The sequence below is a fragment of the Eriocheir sinensis genome, unplaced genomic scaffold (assembly GCF_024679095.1).
Source record: "Eriocheir sinensis breed Jianghai 21 unplaced genomic scaffold, ASM2467909v1 Scaffold1183, whole genome shotgun sequence".
NCBI classification, from domain to species: Eukaryota; Metazoa; Arthropoda; class Malacostraca; order Decapoda; family Varunidae; genus Eriocheir; species Eriocheir sinensis.
The window spans coordinates 57,501-76,030 of record NW_026110500.1 but is presented as its reverse complement, the minus strand read 5'-3'; the positions used below and the strand labels follow the sequence as shown (position 1 = coordinate 76,030).

Genomic DNA, 18,530 nt, shown 5'->3' with positions numbered 1-18,530 from the left:
TCTATCCTGCACCACCAAAGGTTCTAATTCCACCTCTTCACTTTGTTCTCTGTCTGGTATTAGTGTGCTCCATCCTGCACCAACCAAGGTTCTTATTCCACCTCTTCACTTTGTTCTCTGTCTGGTGTTAGTGTGCTCCATCCTGCCCCAACAAAAGCTATAATTTCACCTCTCCACCTGGTTCTCTGTCTGGTGTTAGTGTGCTCCATCCTGCCCTAACAAAAGTTATAATTCCACCTCTCCACCTGGTTCTCTGTCTGGTGTTAGTGTGCTCCATCCTGCAATAGGAAAGGTTGTAATTTAACCTCTCCACCTGGTTCTCAGTCTGAAGTTAGTGTGCTCCATCCTGCTCCAACAAAGATTGTAATTCCACCTCTCCACCTGGTTTTCTGTCTGGACTTCGTATGCTCCATCCTGCTCAAACAAAGGTTGTAATTCCACTTCTCCACCTGGTTTTCTGTCTGGTATTATTGTGCTCCATCATGCCCTAACATAGAGGGTTATAATTCCACCTCTCCACCTGGTTCTCTGTGTGGGGTTAGTGTGCTCCATCCTCCCCAACAAAGGTTATGATTTCACCTCTCCACCTGGTTCTCTGTGTGGTGTTAGTGTGCTCCATCCAGCCCCAACAAAGGTTATGATTCCACCTCTCCACCTGGTTCTCTGTGTGGTGTTAGAGTGCTCCATCCTGCCCCAGCAAAGGTTATTATTTCACCTCTCCACCTGGTTCTCTGTCTGGTGTTAGTGTGCTCCATTCTGCCCCAACAAAGGTAGTAATTCCACCTCTCCACCTGGTTATCTGTCTGGTGTTAGTGTGCTCCATCCTGCCCCCAAAAAGGTTGTAATTCCACCTCTCCACCTGGTTCTCCGTCTGGTGTTAGTGTGCTCCATCCTGCCCTAACAAAGGTTGTAACTAGATTTATCCACCTGGTTCTCTGTGTGGTGTTAGTGTGCTCCATCCTGCCCCAACAAAGGTTATAATTCTACCTCTCCACCTGGTTCTCTGTCTAGCGCTAGAGTGCTCCATCCTGCCCCCAAAAAGGTTGTACTTCCACCTCTCCACCTGGTTCTCCGTCTGGTGTTAGTGTGCTCCAACCTGCCCTAACACAGGTTCTAATTCCACCTCTTCACTTTGTTCTCTGTTTGGTGTTGGTGTGCTCCATCCTGCCACAACAAAGCCTGTAATTCAACCTCTCCACCTGGTTTTCTGTCTGGTGTTAGTTTGCTCCATCCTGTTCCAACAAAGGTTGTGAGTCCACCTCTCCACCTGGTTCTCTGTCTGGTGTTAGTGTGCTCCATCCTGCCCAATAAAGTTTGTGATTTCACCTCTCCACCTGGTTCTCTGTCTGGTGTTAGTGTGCTCCATCCCGCCCCACCAAAGCTTATAATTCCACCTTTCCACCTGGTTCTCTGTCTGGTGTTAGTATGCTCCATCCTTACCCAACAAAGGTTATATTTCCACCTCTCCATCTGGTTCTCTGTGTGGTATTAGTGTTCTCCATCCTGCCCCAACAAAGGTTATGATTTCACATCTCCACCTGGTTCTCTGTCTGGTGTTAGTGTGCTCCATCCTGCCCCAACAAAGGTTATAATTCCACCTCTCCACCTGGTTCTCTGTCTGGTGTTAGTGTGCTCCATCCTGCATCAACAAAGGTTATGATTTCACCTCTCCACCTGGTTCTCTGTCTGGTGTTAGTGTGCTCCATCCTGTTCATACAAAGGTTGTAATTCCACCTCTCCACCTGGTTCTCTGTGTGGTGTTAGTGTGCTCCATCCTGCCCCAACAAAGGTTGTGATTCCACCTCTCCACCTGGTTCTCTGTGTGGTGTTAGTGTGCTCCATCCTGCCCCAGCAAAGGTTATTATTTCACCTCTCCACCTGGTTCTCTGTCTGGTGTTAGTGTGCGCCGTACTGCCCCAACAAAGCAACCTCTCCACCTTGTTCTCTTTTTGGTGTTAATGTGCTTCATCCAACCCCAACAAAGATTATTGTTCCACCTCTCCACCTGGTTCTCTGCTTATGTTAGTGTGCTCCATCCAGCCCCAGGAAAGGTTGTAATTCCACCTCTCCACCTGGTTCTCTGTCTGGTGTTAGTGTGCTCCATCCAGCCCCAGGAGAGGTTGTAATTCCACCTCTCCACCTGGTTCTCTATGTGGTGTTAGTGTGCTCCATCCTGTCCCAAAAAAGGCTATAATTACCTCTCTCCACCTTGTTCTCTCTCTGGTGTTACTTTGCACCATCCTTCCCCATCAAAGGTTGTAATTCCGCCTCTCCACTTGGTTCTCTTTCTGGTGTTAGTGTGCTCCATCCTGCCCTAACAAAGGTTATAATTCCACCTCACCACCTGGTTTTCTCTCTGGTGTTAGTGTGCTCCATCCTGCCCTAACAAAGGTTCTAATTCCACCTCACCACCTGGTTTTCTCTCTGGTGTTAGTGTGCTCCATCCTGCCATAACAAAGGTTATAATTACCTCTCTCCACCTGGTTCTCTCTCTGGTGTTAGTGTGCACAATCCTGCCCTAACAAAGGTTATAATTACCTCTCTCCACCTGGTTCTCTCTCTGGTGTTAGTGTGCTCCATCCTGCCCTAACAAAGGTTATAATTACCTCTCTCCACCTGGTTCTCTCTCTGGTGTTAGTGTGCACAATCCTGCCCTAACAAAGGTTCAAATTCCACCTCTCCACCTGGTTCTCTGCTTTGTGTTAGTGTGCTCCATCCTGCTCCATCAAAGGTTATAATTCCACCTCTCCACCTGGTTCTCTGTCTGGTGTTAGTGTGCTCAATCCTGCCCCAACAAAGGTTTTAATTCCACCTCTGCACGTGTTTCTCTGTCTGGTGTTAGTGTGCTCCATCCTGCACTAACAAAGGTTATAATTCCACCTTTCCACCTGGTTCTATGTCTGGTGTTAGTTTGCTCCATGCTTTCCAACAAAGGTTGTAATTCCAACTCTCCACCTGGTTTTCTGTCTGGTGTTAGTGTGCTCCGTCCTTCCAAAACAAAGGTTATAATTCCTCCTCTTCACCTGGTTCTCTGTCTGGTGTAAGTGTGCTCCATCCATCCCCAGGAAATTATATAATTCCACCTTTCCACCTGGTTCTCTGTCTGGTGTTAGTGTCCTCCATCCTTCCCCAGCAAAGATTATAATTCCACCTCTCCACCTGGTTCTCTGTCTGGTGTTAGTGTGCTCCATCCTGCCCCAACAAAGATTGTAATTCCTCCTCTCCACCTTGTTCACTATCTAGTGTTAGGGTGCTCCATGAAGCCCCAACAAAGGTTATAACTCCACCTCTCCACCTGGTTCTCCGTCTGGTGTTAGTGTGCTCCATCCTGCTAAAACAAAGGTTGTAATTCCACCTCTCCATCTGGTTCTCTGTCTGGTGTTAGTGTGCTCCATCCTGCTCCAACAAAGGTTATAATTACACCTCCCCACCTGGTTCTCTGTCTGTTGTTAGTGTGCTCCATCCTGCCCTAACAAAGGTTGTAACTCCACCTCTTCACCTGGTTCTCCGTCTGGTGTTAGTGGGCTCCATCGTGCCCCCGGAAAGATTGTAATTCCATCTCTCCAACTGTTTCTCTGTTTGGTGTTAGTGTGCTCCATTCTACCCCAACAAAGGATATAATTCCACCTCTCCATCTGGTTCTCCGTCTGGTGTTAGTGGGCTCTATCCTGCCCCAGTAAATATTGCAATTCTACCTCTCCACCTGGTTATCCGTCTGGTGTTAGTGTGCTCCATCCAGCCCCAACAAATGTTGTCATTCCACCTCTCCACCTGGTTCACTATCTGGAGTTAGGGTGCTCCATCCTGCCCTAACAAATGTTCTAATTTTAACTCTCCACATGGTTCTCTGTCTTGTGTTACTGTGCTACATCCTGCTCCAACAAAGGTTGTTATTCCACCTCTCCACTTGGTTCTCTTTATGTTGTTAGTGTGCTCCATCCTGTCCCAACAAAACCTATAATTCTTCTTCTCCACCTTGTTCTCTGTCTGGTGTTAGTGTGCTCCATCCTACCCCAACAAAGGTTATAATTCCACCTCTCCACCTGGTTCTCCGTCTGGTGTTAGTGTGCTCCATCCTGCCCCAGCAAAGGTTATAATTCCAACTCTTCTCCTGGTTCCCTGTCTGGTATTAGTGTCCTCCATCCTGCCCTATCAAATGTTGTAATTCCACCTCTTCACCTGGTTCTCTGTCAAGTTTTAGTCTCCTCCATCCTGTCCCAACAAAAGTTATAATTCCACCTCTCAACCTTGTTCTCTGTCTGGTCTTGGTGTGCTCCATTCTGCCCCAACAAAGGTTGTAATTCCACCTCTGCACCTGGTTCTCTATCTGGTGTTAGTGATCTCCATCCTGCCCCAACAAAGGTTCTAATTCCACCTCTCCACCTTGTTTTCTCTCTGGTTTTAGTTTGCTCCATCCTTCTCCAACAAAGGTTGTAATTCCACCACTCCACCTGGTTCTCTATCTGGTGTTAGTGTGCTCCATCCTCTACCAACAAAGGTTGCAATTCCACCTCTCCACCTGGTTCTCTATCTGGTGTTAGTGTGCTCCATCCTCTACCAACAAAGATTGTAATTCCACCTCTCCACCTGGTTCTCTATCTGGTGTTAGTATGCTCCATCCTCTACCAACAAAGGCTGCAATTCCACCTCTCAACCTTGTTCTCTGTCTGGTGTTAGTGTGCTTCATCCTTCCCCAACAAAGGTTATAATTCCACATTTCCACCTGGTTCTTTGTCTGGTATTGGTGTGCTCCATTCTGCCCCAACAAAGGTTGTAATTGCACCTCTCCACTTTGTTTTCTCTCTGGTGTTAGTTTGCTCCGTCCTTCTCCAACAAAGGTTGTAATTCCACCACTCCACCTGTTTTTCTGTCTGGAGTTAGTGTGCTCCATCCTGCTCCAAAAAAAGGTTGTAATTCCACCTATCCTCCTGGTTCTCTGTCTGGTGTTAGTGTGCTCCATCCTGCCCTAACATATGTTCTAATTTCACCTCTCCACCAGGTTCTCAATCTGGTGTTAGTGTGCTCCATCCTGCTTCAACAAAGGCTGTAATTCCACCTCTCCACCTGGTTCTCTGTTTGGTGTTAGTGTGCTCCATCCTGCTCCAACAAAGGTTATAATTCCACCTCTCCACCTGGTTCTCTGTCTGGTGTTAGTGTGCTCCATCCTGCCCTGGCAAAGGTTATAACTCCACCTCTCCACCTGGTTCTCTGTCTGGTGTTAGTGGGCTCCATCCTGCCCTGGCAAAGGTTATAACTCCACCTCTCCACCTGGTTCTCTGTCTGGTGTTAGTGGGCTCCATCCTGCCCTGGCTAAGGTTATAATTCCACCTCTCCACCTTTTTCTCTGTCTGGTGTTAGTGTGCTCCATCCAGCTCCAACAAAGGTTATAATTCCACCTCTCCACCTGGTTCTCTGTCTGGTGTCAGTGTGCTCCATCCAGCTCCAACAAAGGTTATAATTCCACCTCTCCACCTGGTTCTGTATCATGTGTTAGTGTGCTCCATCCTGCCCTAACAAAGGTTCTAATTCCACCTCTTCACCTGGTTCTGTATATGGTGTTAGTGTGCTCCATCCTGCCCTAACAAAGGTTCTAACTCCACCTCTTCGCCTGGTTCTGTATATGGTGTTAGTGTGCTCCATCCTGCCCTAACAAAGGTTCTAATTCCACCTCTTCACCTGCTTCTGTATATGGTGTTAGTCTGCTTAATCCTGCCCTAACAGAGGTTCTAGTTTCCTGGAGTTGAGGGAGGGGTAGGAAGGGCTAATCCTCTAGGGGATTTGTAGTGAGGAGGAGCAGAAAGGGGATGAGGTGAACGAGGGTGGGGGGGGCTTAGGTGAGGTGAGGGAAAGGGGGGTAGGAAGGGTTAATCCTCTAGGGTATTTAAAGAGGGTGTAGTGAGGAGGAGCAGAAAGGGGGTGAGGTGAACGAGGGTGGGGGGGGGGCTTAGGTGAGGTGAGGGAAAGGGGGTAGGAAGGGTTAATCCTCTAGGGGATTTAAAGAGGGTGTAGTGAGGAGGAGCAGATTGCATCCTCAGGGGTATTCAATGGGTGAGGTGTCGGCAAGCACAACGCAAAAAACACTCGAGAAACACACGAGAAACTCACGCAAGAACACCCGACACACCCAAATCACATGTGAAAACACTCGGCAACACACCAACACACTCGAAGCACACGAGAAACACTCAGAAACTCAAGCACAACCACAAGATTCAAGACCCCAAGTCACTTGCAAAAACACCGGAAACACAAGAACACACTCGAAACACTCTGAAACCCCCGCAGAACACTCGGACACACAACCAAATCACACGCAAAAACACCGAAAACACAATAACACACTCGAAACACTCTGAAACCCACGCAGAAACACCCGGAAACACAGCCAAATCACACGCAAAAACACACAACAACACACTCGAAACACACGCAGGTAAATCACAGGCAACAGGCAGCAAGGTTGTGCACGATCGCAGCGCGGTTCTCACTCCCGTTTCTCAGCAGAGCAGAGCAGCGCGACCCGTCTGAGTGAGGGCAGTGAGCTGAGAGAGAGAGAGAGAGAGAGAGAGAGAGAGAGAGAGAGAGAGAGAGAGAGAGAGAGAGAGAGAGAGATGGGGGAGGGGAGGGGGCAGACAGACACACTACGAGAGGGCCTTGGACAGACAGTCGTAGAAGGGTGGGGTCAAATATTCCCACAGAATGGAGATAACGCAATATAAATATGAAAAAAAACGTTGAAGCAGAAGGCAAATAAAAAAAAAAATCAACCTAACAAAAAGTTCAAGGAAACAAAACCACAGGGTTGGCAATGAATATATCAAATTGATTTAATCAAATTATTATATCATTGATTTTTTTACTAAAAAAAAAAATAATGGTTTATATATATATATATATATATATATATATATATATATATATATATATATATATATATATATATATATATATATATATATATATATATATATATATATATATATATATATATATATATATATATATTTTGGACTAGAAGTATTCCATAAGTTAAATGATCTGCTCCAAAGATGGTAAAGTAAAACAACCTATTCATGTGCAATGATTCATTTATTCTCTTCAAGGTATATACCAAAAAAAAAAATCATACTTTATTATATTCTCTTGCTCTAATGTTGCCAACTTGCCATATGTTTTTTACTAGGTAAAAATTCAGCCTCCCTTAGTCTTTACTAACTTGGAAGGCAATGTATCATAATAATAACCAAGGTTAGCAACCAAACAGTAACAGAATAAAAGTAGATATTCTTCTGTATGGTAATAATATAATATGCTGTCATGAAAATGACAACTTCAAGCAACTCTATCTGTCCTAAACCTGGTTCTGTACCAACTACAAACAAGTATTGAACAAGTATGTATCCTTGACTGTGCTCAGACTTACAGGCCCTAAACCTAAATTAACCTATGGAGACTTTCATATCACTCAGCAGGATATATATATATATATATATATATATATATATATATATATATATATATATATATATATATATATATATATATATATATATATATATATATATAGATATATATAGATATATATATATATATATATATATATATATATATATATATATATATAAAGCATAAAATTAAAAAAATCCGATTTTTTTATTTTATTATTTTTTTTAAATAATCAAAAAAATCACCAACCCTGCATAACAAGCATCTGGTTGGCTCAAACCTTCAGCTGAACACCACAATGACGTAAACAGAGCACTGGTTTAACCGTTACTCAGTAGTAAACAAGTTTCAAGACACTAAAAATATTGCTGTCGTCATATAAATTTTGTGGAACATTGCTGGAATTAACATTAATAGTAAAAAAAAAAAGCAGTTTTTTTGGAATGCTGAATTCTGCACTACAAATCTGAAAACTAAAAGAGTGCACCCACATACTACTTCACACGAGTGAGCGAAAGAGTGGCTGGCGCCGCGCCAAGGCGAGGCTCACTCCGCCAGGGCCCAGCTCAGGCTCAGGTCGCTGCCGGCCAGGTTTTTCTTAATCCATTGGTCAAACTCCTTCTGCATCTCCGGCGAGAAGTGGTTCTTCCAGTCACCCGTCGTGCCTGCAACACCAGAGCCTTGAAACAGTTGGGCCTACGCGATTACCAGCGGGAACACCCGACTGATACACCAGGAACAGACAAACCTAGAGAAAGCGGTCTCTTCAGCCCCATACTTTGACCTCCAAAAATAGAAATAATATTCGTATAACATACACAAGGGAACAGAGAGATGGCCGGGGAATGTCTACGGCAATGCTCACCCTTTCGGAAGAATCTGACTTCGTTGTCATCTTTCTTGTCGAACACTTGGTCTGTGATTGGCTCTCCTCGGGACTTCATGGCCGAGAAGGAGGTGTGTCGCGCCACCTGAGGGAAGAGCTGTGAGTGTGTGCCGCGACATACACAACAACAAACATCAGTGCTGCAGTAAAGACCTCGAGACCCTTCCCACAGCCGGACCTCCGCCAAGCACTCACATTCTCGAGGGACTCCTGGCTCAGCCCTGTTCCCAGGAACTCGTTGATCCTTCCCAGCTCTTTCATGATGTCGGCCTTCATATCCTCGTAGAAGAGGAAGAGCAGGTTAGGGTGGTGCCTCTTCCCCCACGCCTCCTTCACGTGGGGCCAGTAGGGGCAATAAAGAGCTGAAAGGATTTGTGTGCATTCACGGTCAAGTAGTTTCAAACGTCTTTAGGTTAAGATTTTCTCAACAAAAAGGGGAAGAGCTATTCTTAGAGATAAGTCTAGGAAGCGAGTGGCAAAACAATAATTCGTCACCCTTGAAACCAAAGTAAGGGTGAATCAGAGCGTGGCTTTGTGACAGGATGCAGGTCGTAAGTAGACGGAGAAAAATCAGAGTCCAATACATCAGGAATCACGATGATAAGATCAGACAACATGACTGACTCAGGGCCGCTTTCACTGTCATTTTGTTTGTTTTGATCGTTACCAATGGCGGTGATCGCCGCTATAGAATTTCCACGTGAAACTGGCCGATGGGGTATACGCTGCTGCGGGTTAGCCTAGCCCGCACCTTGGCACACACACTCAACATCTCTCGCTTCCTCTACAGCCACCACTACCCCATAGGCCAGTTTCACGTGGAAAACTATAGCGTTGATCGCCGATATTGGTAACGATCAATACAAACAAAGTGACTGTGAAAGCGGCCCTGAGGTCTTGCGGAAGTTGACTTAACGACACGCATTACTGGCCCAGTAAATAGTTAAGTTCAACAACGACGAATGCAGTAAGTGTAAGAAGAACTACATCCGTAGAAAGTGCATAATCAATCTTTTACATCTGTCATTCCAGCTGCCAAATGCATTTTGTTTTGCGTGTGGGCTCTGGCCTCCAACCCGAGAGTCACTGAACCACCACCGTGCATTTAAGAGTTACAGTTCGATGTTTTATACATCGAGGTAACAGGAATAGAAAACGTATCCTGGCACTGCTACTTAAAGGTGTGCTCTTATTGCACTGAAAGAAATATTTTACCTCGAATCAATACAGAGCAGCATTACCAAAATTACACCATGGCATTGAGCCTTGGCGGACAGAGAAAGGCAGAGGAAGCACAATACATTCATTATGCGTTAGGAAGTAGTTTCGAGGTGATTGAAGTGAATTATATGACAGATTTGAATGATACGATTCAAATGGAAATTGGAATAAGCTTAACAAAACAATGAGAGGGATCTAGATAAGTTCTAACACTAAAAATAAAGCTAAGGACACTTAGAAATGGGCATAACATGCATACCAGACTCAGGCAGGATACTGGCAAAACTTTTCCACGGGTAGAGTCGTGGGTGGGTGGAGCAACTTAATCAGATATACACTTGATGCAAATACGACTCAAATTATAAATGAAAAATATTTATATATTAAGTATAGACAGAAGTAAAGAAAAATAGAAAATGGATGGATAGACATAAAACATACGTATAACACGTAATAATAAAAAAAATCACTAACTTTTGTTGTTCATGATGTCTTTGAAATACTCCTCCTTTTCGCTCTCGAACTCGAACACTTTAAACATTTTGAAGTTGTTGAACAGCGAGATAGCCATGTCCTTGGGGTTCCGGGTCACGTACACAACCTGTGCGGACAGCGGTTTAATACGTCCCAAGAGCTGGCCTGTGGCTTGCCTCAAAACAAATGTCTCAGGTTTTTTTTGGGGGGGATTATTTAAACATTTCACAATATAAACTTTTTTTTTAATACGAATGACCGTCGCTGACCTTTACTCTGTCGAGGACGTCCTTGGGCATGAGGGTGAACGGGTAGTGGTTCTTCAGGATGCGGGGACTGGGCTCTGCGTCTGCCAGGTGGAGGGTTACACCTTCCTTCTCGTTCTTGCCCGGACACCGTTCCCTAAACTTTTTTTGGTAGGATTCCGGCGCCTTGCCGCCTAATGTCTTCGGATCAAACATCATGTCCAGGCTAGAAAGAGATGGAAGCACGATAATATAGGGGACAATATATTGAAGAAAATCCGAGGGCATTTTCTTAAATATATTGTCTTACAGTTTACATGCCTCACTTGAAAATATACATGGAGGCCGCCATAGGCCTTCACATGTTAGCTATTCAGAACTCTATACTTAGCGCTGCTTTTCCCAACCATAAGTCTCCCTCACCTGTCCCCGAAACCTTTACCTGTACCCACACACCTGATTTCCGGCGAGCGCAGCCACAGTGATTCCTGTGCCTTGGGGTTGTCCAGCTTGGGGTTGTGCACCATCGTCCAGATGATCTCCTGCATCCAAGAGGTGCCGGACTTGGGGAAGGTCGTGATCAGGACGTCGTCAGGTCGGAACTAGAGTGAAGGACGCCATATGTTGGTGTGAGGGACTCAACGTGACGGGGGCGAGATCGGATGTTATGACGGACACCAATGATTGATGAATGAGTGGCCTACATGAGGGAAGGTAAAGTGGATGCATGCATACACGAGGAATGCGTGGGTGTGTACCTCCATGTTGTATATCCTGTCAAGGAAGGTGGGCGCCGTGCCGGGGTACACCCATCCCTCGGGCTTGAGGCGGACTATTCCGTGTACGAAATTATTGAAGCCAATCGCCTTCTGCTCCTCCTTGGTGAGTTCCTCCACCTCGTGTCCGCTCAACAGCTGCTTGCTCATGGTGGCCAGGCAGAAGACTTCTCGAGCTGGTCGTCGCTTGTGTCACGTCAGGTATCCGCGGCGGCCGTCAGGGAACTGTGCCTCCGTTGTGCTGTGGATCGGTTACTACCTCGGAATATATCTTGGAGGAAAAATACATGGAGTGGCCTTCAGCGGGTCGCTCTTCACTGTGATTGTGAGGTGAAGGAAGGGGGGGAGAGGGTTATGGTGGGCAGAGAGAGAGAGAGAGAGAGAGAGAGAGAGAGAGAGAGAGAGAGAGAGAGAGAGAGAGAGAGAGAGAGAGAGAGAGAGAGAGAGAGAGTATTACATAGATAACCAGACCACACAGGCCCTCAGGCCCAAACTAGGTGGTCCGTCCTAAACCTAAGTGACAGTTGTTATGCGGCCACCATGGCGTTGAAACTGACCTAGTGAACATTGAGATGGAGGAGATAGCGGTCATGATTATTCTTAAACGATGCAATCGAGTTACACTGCACCACTGATGGTGGTAATCTGTTCCAATCTCCAACGATACCATTAGTGAAGAAAAATTTTGTGCAATCTGAATAAACTTGTCTGCATCTGAGTTTAGCGCCATTATTTCTCGTTTGCGTCGAATCATCCATCACAAACAGCTTGGTCGGATCCACGCTGATAAAACCGTTAAGTATTTTAAAGCACTCGATCAGTTTTCCTCTGAGGCGGCGTTTTTCAAGAGAAAACAGGTTTAGATGTGACAGCCTTTCCTCGTAGGGTTTGTTTCGTAATGAAGGAATCATCTCTGTTGCTCTACACTGAACACCTTCTAATTGCGGCAGCCCAGTTTGAGAGGAAATGGAATTTCCCAACTGCATTGGAACTATTGACGGAAAACACATCGTTATGTGGGCTCCACATCAAGGTGGTTCATATTATTACTATTACAAAGGCACCCACAGCATTGTCCTTCTAGCACTTGTAAATGCCAATTGTGAGTTTACGTTCGCCGACATTGGCACTAATGGACGTGTCTGATGGTGGAGTATGGCAGAACTGCAAACTTCGTGACATGCTCGAAAAAAAAACTGATTAGATGTTCCAGGACCTACATGTCTGCCAGGAAGCATGGTAAGGGTTCCCCATGTCATTGTAGGGGACGATGCATTCCCATTGAAACCCTACCTCATGAAGCCATTCAACATCAAGAATCAAAATTCTGCACAGAGGATATATTCATACCGAGTGTCTAGAGCAAGGCGAACTGTTGAAAATGCGTTTGGTATGCTTGCAAATAAGTTTCGTGTGTTGCAGACTACTATTGCTTTACAACCGTCAACAGTTGACAAGGTAGTGTTAGCGTGCATTGCTCTTCATAATATTTCTTTTAAGGCATAATGACATAAATGAAAGCGCTCTGTACGGTACTGCCATAGCAACAAATATAGAGACGCCGATGACAAATTCCTCGTGTGGTCAGGTTCAACAACTGCTCTCTCTGAGGCCCAATAGAGGCAGGAATCCATCCCGACAGGCAAAGGACATACGTGAACATTTCATGTCCTACTGCACCCATGAGGGAGCTGTATCTCGGCAGAGATAAGAGCATACATTTGATAGGCAGATTATGATTGCCACACTATTTACGTAATGTACGTACGTTGTTGTTCACTTATATCACATGTTGTACGATTTGTTCGCGTTTGTGTCTGGTTTCAACAAAAGTGGTTGTAATAGGTTTGAAGTTCGCCTCAAAGATATTAATCATAAGGAAAACAGCAACAACAGGAACTGGAGCTTAGAAAAAAATAATGCAGACTACAGTCGTGGGCAGAAGTGAAAACAGTGCGTAGTTTCAATATTAAAAATTATTGTAATGATAATAATAATATCAATAATAATGATGATGATGATGATAATAATAATAATAATAACAATAATAATAATAATAATAATAATAATAATAATAATAATAATAATAATAATAAATAAGATCAAAAACAGGAAATTACAAATAGAAACTCGACAAAAACAAATAGAAGAACAGACCCAGAAATTATATATATATATATATATATATATATATATATATATATATATAGAGAGAGAGAGAGAGAGAGAGAGAGAGAGAGAGAGAGAGAGAGAGAGAGAGAGAGAGAGAGAGAGAGAGAGAGAGAGAGAGAGAGAGAGAGAGAGAGAGAGAGAGAGAGAGAGAGAGAGAGAGAGATTTGAGACACTCGTTTCACATTCCAGGAAATTAGTGGGTTTTTTTTCTTTACCGCCTTTCACCACGCCCCCCCTCCCCCCTCCCTGCCTTTTTTCCTTCCCTCCTCCCTCCCTTCTCTGCCTCCCCTCCTCATGCCTCCACCTCTTACTTTTTTGCCTCTCTCCTCCTCTTCCTCTTCTCTTTACCACTTCCTCTCCTCTCCTTCCCCTCCTTCCCCTATCCCTCTTCCTCTCCCTCCCCCTCTTGTCCTCTTCCTCTTGTTCCTTCTCCCTATTTCTCCTCCCGCTGTCCTTATGCTTTGCTTCTCCCTCCTCCTTTCTCCCAGGTTATTAAGAAAAATCCAAGGTTATTTTTCAGTTACATAAGAAACAAAAAAACTGTTAAAAATAATATCGGCCCACTGCTATTAAGGGGCAATACGATTAGTGGTGATAAAGGCATGGCGTCGGCCCTAAATTCAACCTTTAGTAGCGTATTAACAAAAGAAAACATGACATCGATTCCAGCCCCGAAGAAAATTTTTCAAGGCCCTGAAGAACATAAGCTTGCATTGACCGAAATTGATATCAGCGAAGTGCGTGCGTACCTGCAGAAAATAGATCCAAATAAATCTCCAGGCCCCGACAATTTATCTCCTCGCGTGTTGAGAGAATGTAGTCAACAGCTAGAATTACCCATAACATTAATATTCAACAAGTCATTAGCACAGGCCAGTGTGCCTCTCGAGGAAAAAGGCCAATATTACCCTGATCTTTGAAAAAGGAGATAAAAAACAAGCCAGTAATCATCGTCCCATCAACCTTACGTCTGTCCTAATTAAACTATTTGAAAAAAAATAATCAGGGATAAAATGATCACTTTCCTTGAAACAAATGATTTGATAACTGAGAGTCAGCATGGATTTCGTAGTAATCGGTCTTGCCTTACCAACCTATTAACCTTTTTAAACGATGTTTATACATGTTGGGACGCCCGAAGCCCATATGACGTAATTTACTTAGATTTTCAGAAAGCGTTTGATAAAGTTCCTAACGTTAGGCTTATTTCTAAACTGCGTTCCCACGGTATTAACGACCATCTATGTGCGTGGATTCATGACTGGCTCACCGACAGAGAACAACGTGTAGTTCTTAATGGTGAAGCATCGGATTGGCAACCCGTCACCAGTGGCGTGCCCCAAGGTTCGGTCCTGGGGCCAACACTATTCATAATTTACGTGAACGACTTAGAAACTGATGTCCTATCAAAAGTAGCCAAATTCGCCGACGACACCAAATTAGGAGGTACGGTAATGAACAGTCAAAGTTGCGAGAATATTCAATCAGACTTAATAAGACTTGCCGACTGGAGCGAAAAATGGCAAATGAGTTTTAACGTAGATAAACGTAAAGTAATGCACATAGATGAAAAAAAACCTAACTTTAAATATCAGATTCAAGGACACGAGCTCAGCGAAGTAAAACAAGAAAAAGATCTTGGTGTCATTATCAGTAACACTCTTAAAATGAGTGATCAATGTTATGCAGCGAGTAAAAAAGCCAATATGATGTTAGGATTAATCTCAAGAAACTTTGATTATAAATCACCCGAACTTATGAAGAGATTATATTTACCATTTGTAAGACCACACCTAGAATACGCCGTTCAGCTCTGGTCACCGAACTATATCAAAGATCAAGCTTTGCTAGAAAAGATACAGCGACGAGCAACCAAACAAATTCCAGCGCTCCGACACTTGCCATATGACGAGCGTTTAAAGCGTTTATATATGTTTTCCCTTAATAAGCGAAGGATAAGAGGGGACTTAACTGAAGTTTTCAAAATCCTTAATGGATTCGACAACATTAACCCAGATAGTCTATTTCAGAGAGACGCCAACACAATAACACGCAGCAACGGTATGAAGTTAAAGGGAAACCGATGTAACACATTGGTGCGCAGAAGTTTTTTCAATAATAGAGTCGTCGATCACTGGAATAGACTCCCACCGTCAGTAGTTAGCGCACAGAGTATCAATAGCTTCAAGTCTTCATTGGATAAGTACTTCAGGGATATAAGATTATACTGACTCTTCTTCGCATGTTTTCAGACAGATTGCAGCAAGACGTCAACCTAATTTCATAGTATTCTCCCCCACAACATAGACTGCAAGTAGCGTAAGTTAACAATAGAGTAAAGAAACAGATAATGTCCGCATGACAGGTGGAGTGAGGTGTGGGTGCAGTAAGGTGACAGGGTACTGGTGCCGTGCATAGTACCGCCGGTAAAACGAGGATCAAGCCTCCACCTGTGCCCCTGAAACTACACCTCACCCATCGTGAGTATTAGGGGGGATTCTGGGGCTGCCCTGTGTAGGCACTCGGCCTCTTCCAGTCTCCCTGTGTTTCTATGTTCTTATGTTCTTATGTAATGAAGTCATTTTCCCCCACAGCTTAGGTTATCAGTAGTGTACGTTAAGGGTAGTAATTTCCTCTTATTTCTCTCTTTACTGTAAAATTTCCATGTCTCTTTCTTCCTTAAAGGTACATGGTGTTCTAACTATTTCCTGCCGACACGTTGGCGGAGGGAGACGTGGGTGGGGAGGAGCCTTCATCTACTCTGTCCTGTCCTACCACACGTAGATTACTAGTAGTAGCGGTAGTAAACAGACACCCTCGCCATAGACCGATAGGTCTTCTGGTGTCTGTTCTTCCTATGTATTCCTTCCTCCTCTTTTTCCTCTCTCTTCCTGTTCCTCACCTCATTGCCGCTTCTCTCCCTCTTTCCTCTTCCTTTTACCTCTCTTTATCTTAATGTTTCCTCCTCTTCCTTTCATCATTATTGCTTCTCACCCTCTCCATCCTCTCACTCCTCTCCTCCTCATCCTCTTAGTCTTATTCTCTCCTCTTTTCATGTCAGTCCTCATTATATTCTTTGCCTCTTTTCCTCCCTCCCCTCCCTCCTTTTCCTGTCTCCGTCCCTCTACCTCCCTCCCTCCCTCTTGTGATCTCCTCCTCCATTACAAAGTCAAATTTCAGAGACATTTGCTCCACCTTTGAAGATTTCGCATTGTTGTTGTTGTTGTTGTTGGTGTTGGTGTTGTTGTTGATGTTGTTGTTATTGTTGTTATTATCATATTGCTATTATATGTGTTGTTTTCTCCCTTTGTGTGTGTGTGTGTGTGTGTGTGTGTGTGTGTACTTAGACAAAACTTGCGTAAACAGCACAATTTGCAACGCACACCCCAGACCTGGCTGAACACACTCTACCCTTTACACATGGTAGGTCACACACACACATACACACACCCACTCCATAGATACGGAGACGGAACCACACGAGCGTAAAGCCCAGGCCTACAACTACAGCTACAACTAGGTAAATACAACTAGGTAAATACACACAATTCCCTTAACACATGGTCCCCTCTCTCTCTGATTGACTGCCACTAACACCCTCTAGCACACACACCAACTGACCCAAGACCCAGAACGAAGCGACAGACTAACTCCTGACCCAGACTGACCCCAAGCGGACACCCCAGGACGCAACGCCTGACCTGGGGGTCCAATGTGTGACCCCTGACCTCATGCAAGCGCTGGTGGGCAGGGGGTTGGAAGCGCAGGGGAGTGAGGACTTGAAGTTGAGTCCGAGGGTTATGCGGGAGGCCGAGGAGCTTCTGACGGATTGCTTTAGCGCGGGTGACAAGGCTTGGGGGTTTATGAGGCAACACAAACGGCAGCTGTGGCAGAAACGTGAGTAACTTGACCCACACGCACTCACACACGCACTCACTCACAAAAGCACACACTCACTCACTCACGAATGCACTCATTTTTTGTGTGGGGGGTGGGGGTTAGAAGAGGTTGTGGTGATCCTACGCACTCATTTTTCATATACACCAACGCCCCCAACAGAAAACACACGCAGACACCGGACTACTGTGCCTCGAAGCACTGAAGTCAAGAAGGACATTTCTGTCCTATACACCAATGCGTGGAGCTTAATACCCAAACGGGATGAGTTACTTGCCTACGTTGACGTAGAAAGTCCGGACGTGATTGCCATCACCGAAACGTGGGCCACCTCTGACCACCTAATGACCGAATTCTCAATTCCAGGATATGAGAGCTTCTACAAAAACAGACTTCACAAGAAAGGAGGAGGTGTTATCTGTTACGTCAAGAACAAATACCCTGCCGTGGAAGTAACCAAAGGAGACTCAGAGAAATATGACACAGTATATGTTGAACTGGAGACTAGCAAGCACAACAAAATAACGATTGGAACCATTTACAGACCTCCAAAGCAACAAGAAGCGGACGACGAAACGCTGTACGAAGAAATCCACACCGTAACGCAAAACAAACAATCAGTCATTATCGGGGACTTTAACTGTGCCAACATTGACTGGACCACGATGATTGGAGATCGGGAGGGTAACAGATTGCTCGAAATGTTAGAAGACACTTTTCTTACTCAGATTGTTACCCAACCGACGAGGGAAAATAACATATTAGACCTAGTACTCGTGAGTGATTCAGATCTCACACGTGAATGTCAAGTCGGCGAAAAGCTGGATGGTTGCGACCATCACCTAGTCCGTCTAAAGATCAGAACAGACCATGAACTCACCGAAAACACGTCCAAGATTCCAGACTACAAAAGAGCTAATTTTAATTTCGCTCGTGAGCTGCTAACCCGGACAACTTGGGAACCCATGACCTACACTCCTGTGGACGGAGCGTGGAATGGCTTCAAGACCAAACTCCTGGAGGTAGAGAGAACAACTGTTCCCATGAAGACAAGGAGAACAAATAATACCACAAGCCCACCATGGATGACTACCCAGGTTCGACGGGCGATTAATTTAAAGAAGAGAAAATACAACTCGCTCAAAGAAAACGGCACTGACGAGGCACGCAAACAATACCATCAAAGCCTCAGAGCTTGCAGGACACTCATTCGCCAGCGTAAACGCGACTATGAAAAGCAAATTGCACGCGAAGCCAAGTCCAACCCAAAAAAGTTCTTCACGTATATAAGAACCAAAAAGAAGACAAAAAGCAATATCGGTCCCTTAAAAGATGAAAGTGACGTACTAACACAGGACAGTAGACAAATGGTCGAAATCCTAAACAGAAACTTCGCGTCTGTGTTCACGGTCG

The 18,530-nt window shown here is 44.7% G+C and overlaps 1 protein-coding gene across 1 annotated transcript; it reads right to left on the bottom strand.

Annotated features, from left to right (window-relative positions):
• Window positions 1–7,863: 7,863 nt before the first annotated feature.
• LOC126989472 (sulfotransferase 1A1-like) lies at window positions 7,864–11,327 on the bottom strand. The gene is made up of 7 exons (XM_050848055.1): window positions 11,031–11,327; window positions 10,729–10,874; window positions 10,297–10,498; window positions 10,028–10,154; window positions 8,528–8,694; window positions 8,312–8,417; window positions 7,864–8,111 (listed from the first exon to the last, which is right to left on the bottom strand). The coding sequence occupies exons 1-7, from the start codon at window positions 11,196–11,198 to the stop codon at window positions 7,993–7,995; spliced, it is 1,035 nt and encodes a 344-aa protein (XP_050704012.1). The 5' UTR covers window positions 11,199–11,327; the 3' UTR covers window positions 7,864–7,992.
• Window positions 11,328–18,530: the final 7,203 nt, after the last annotated feature.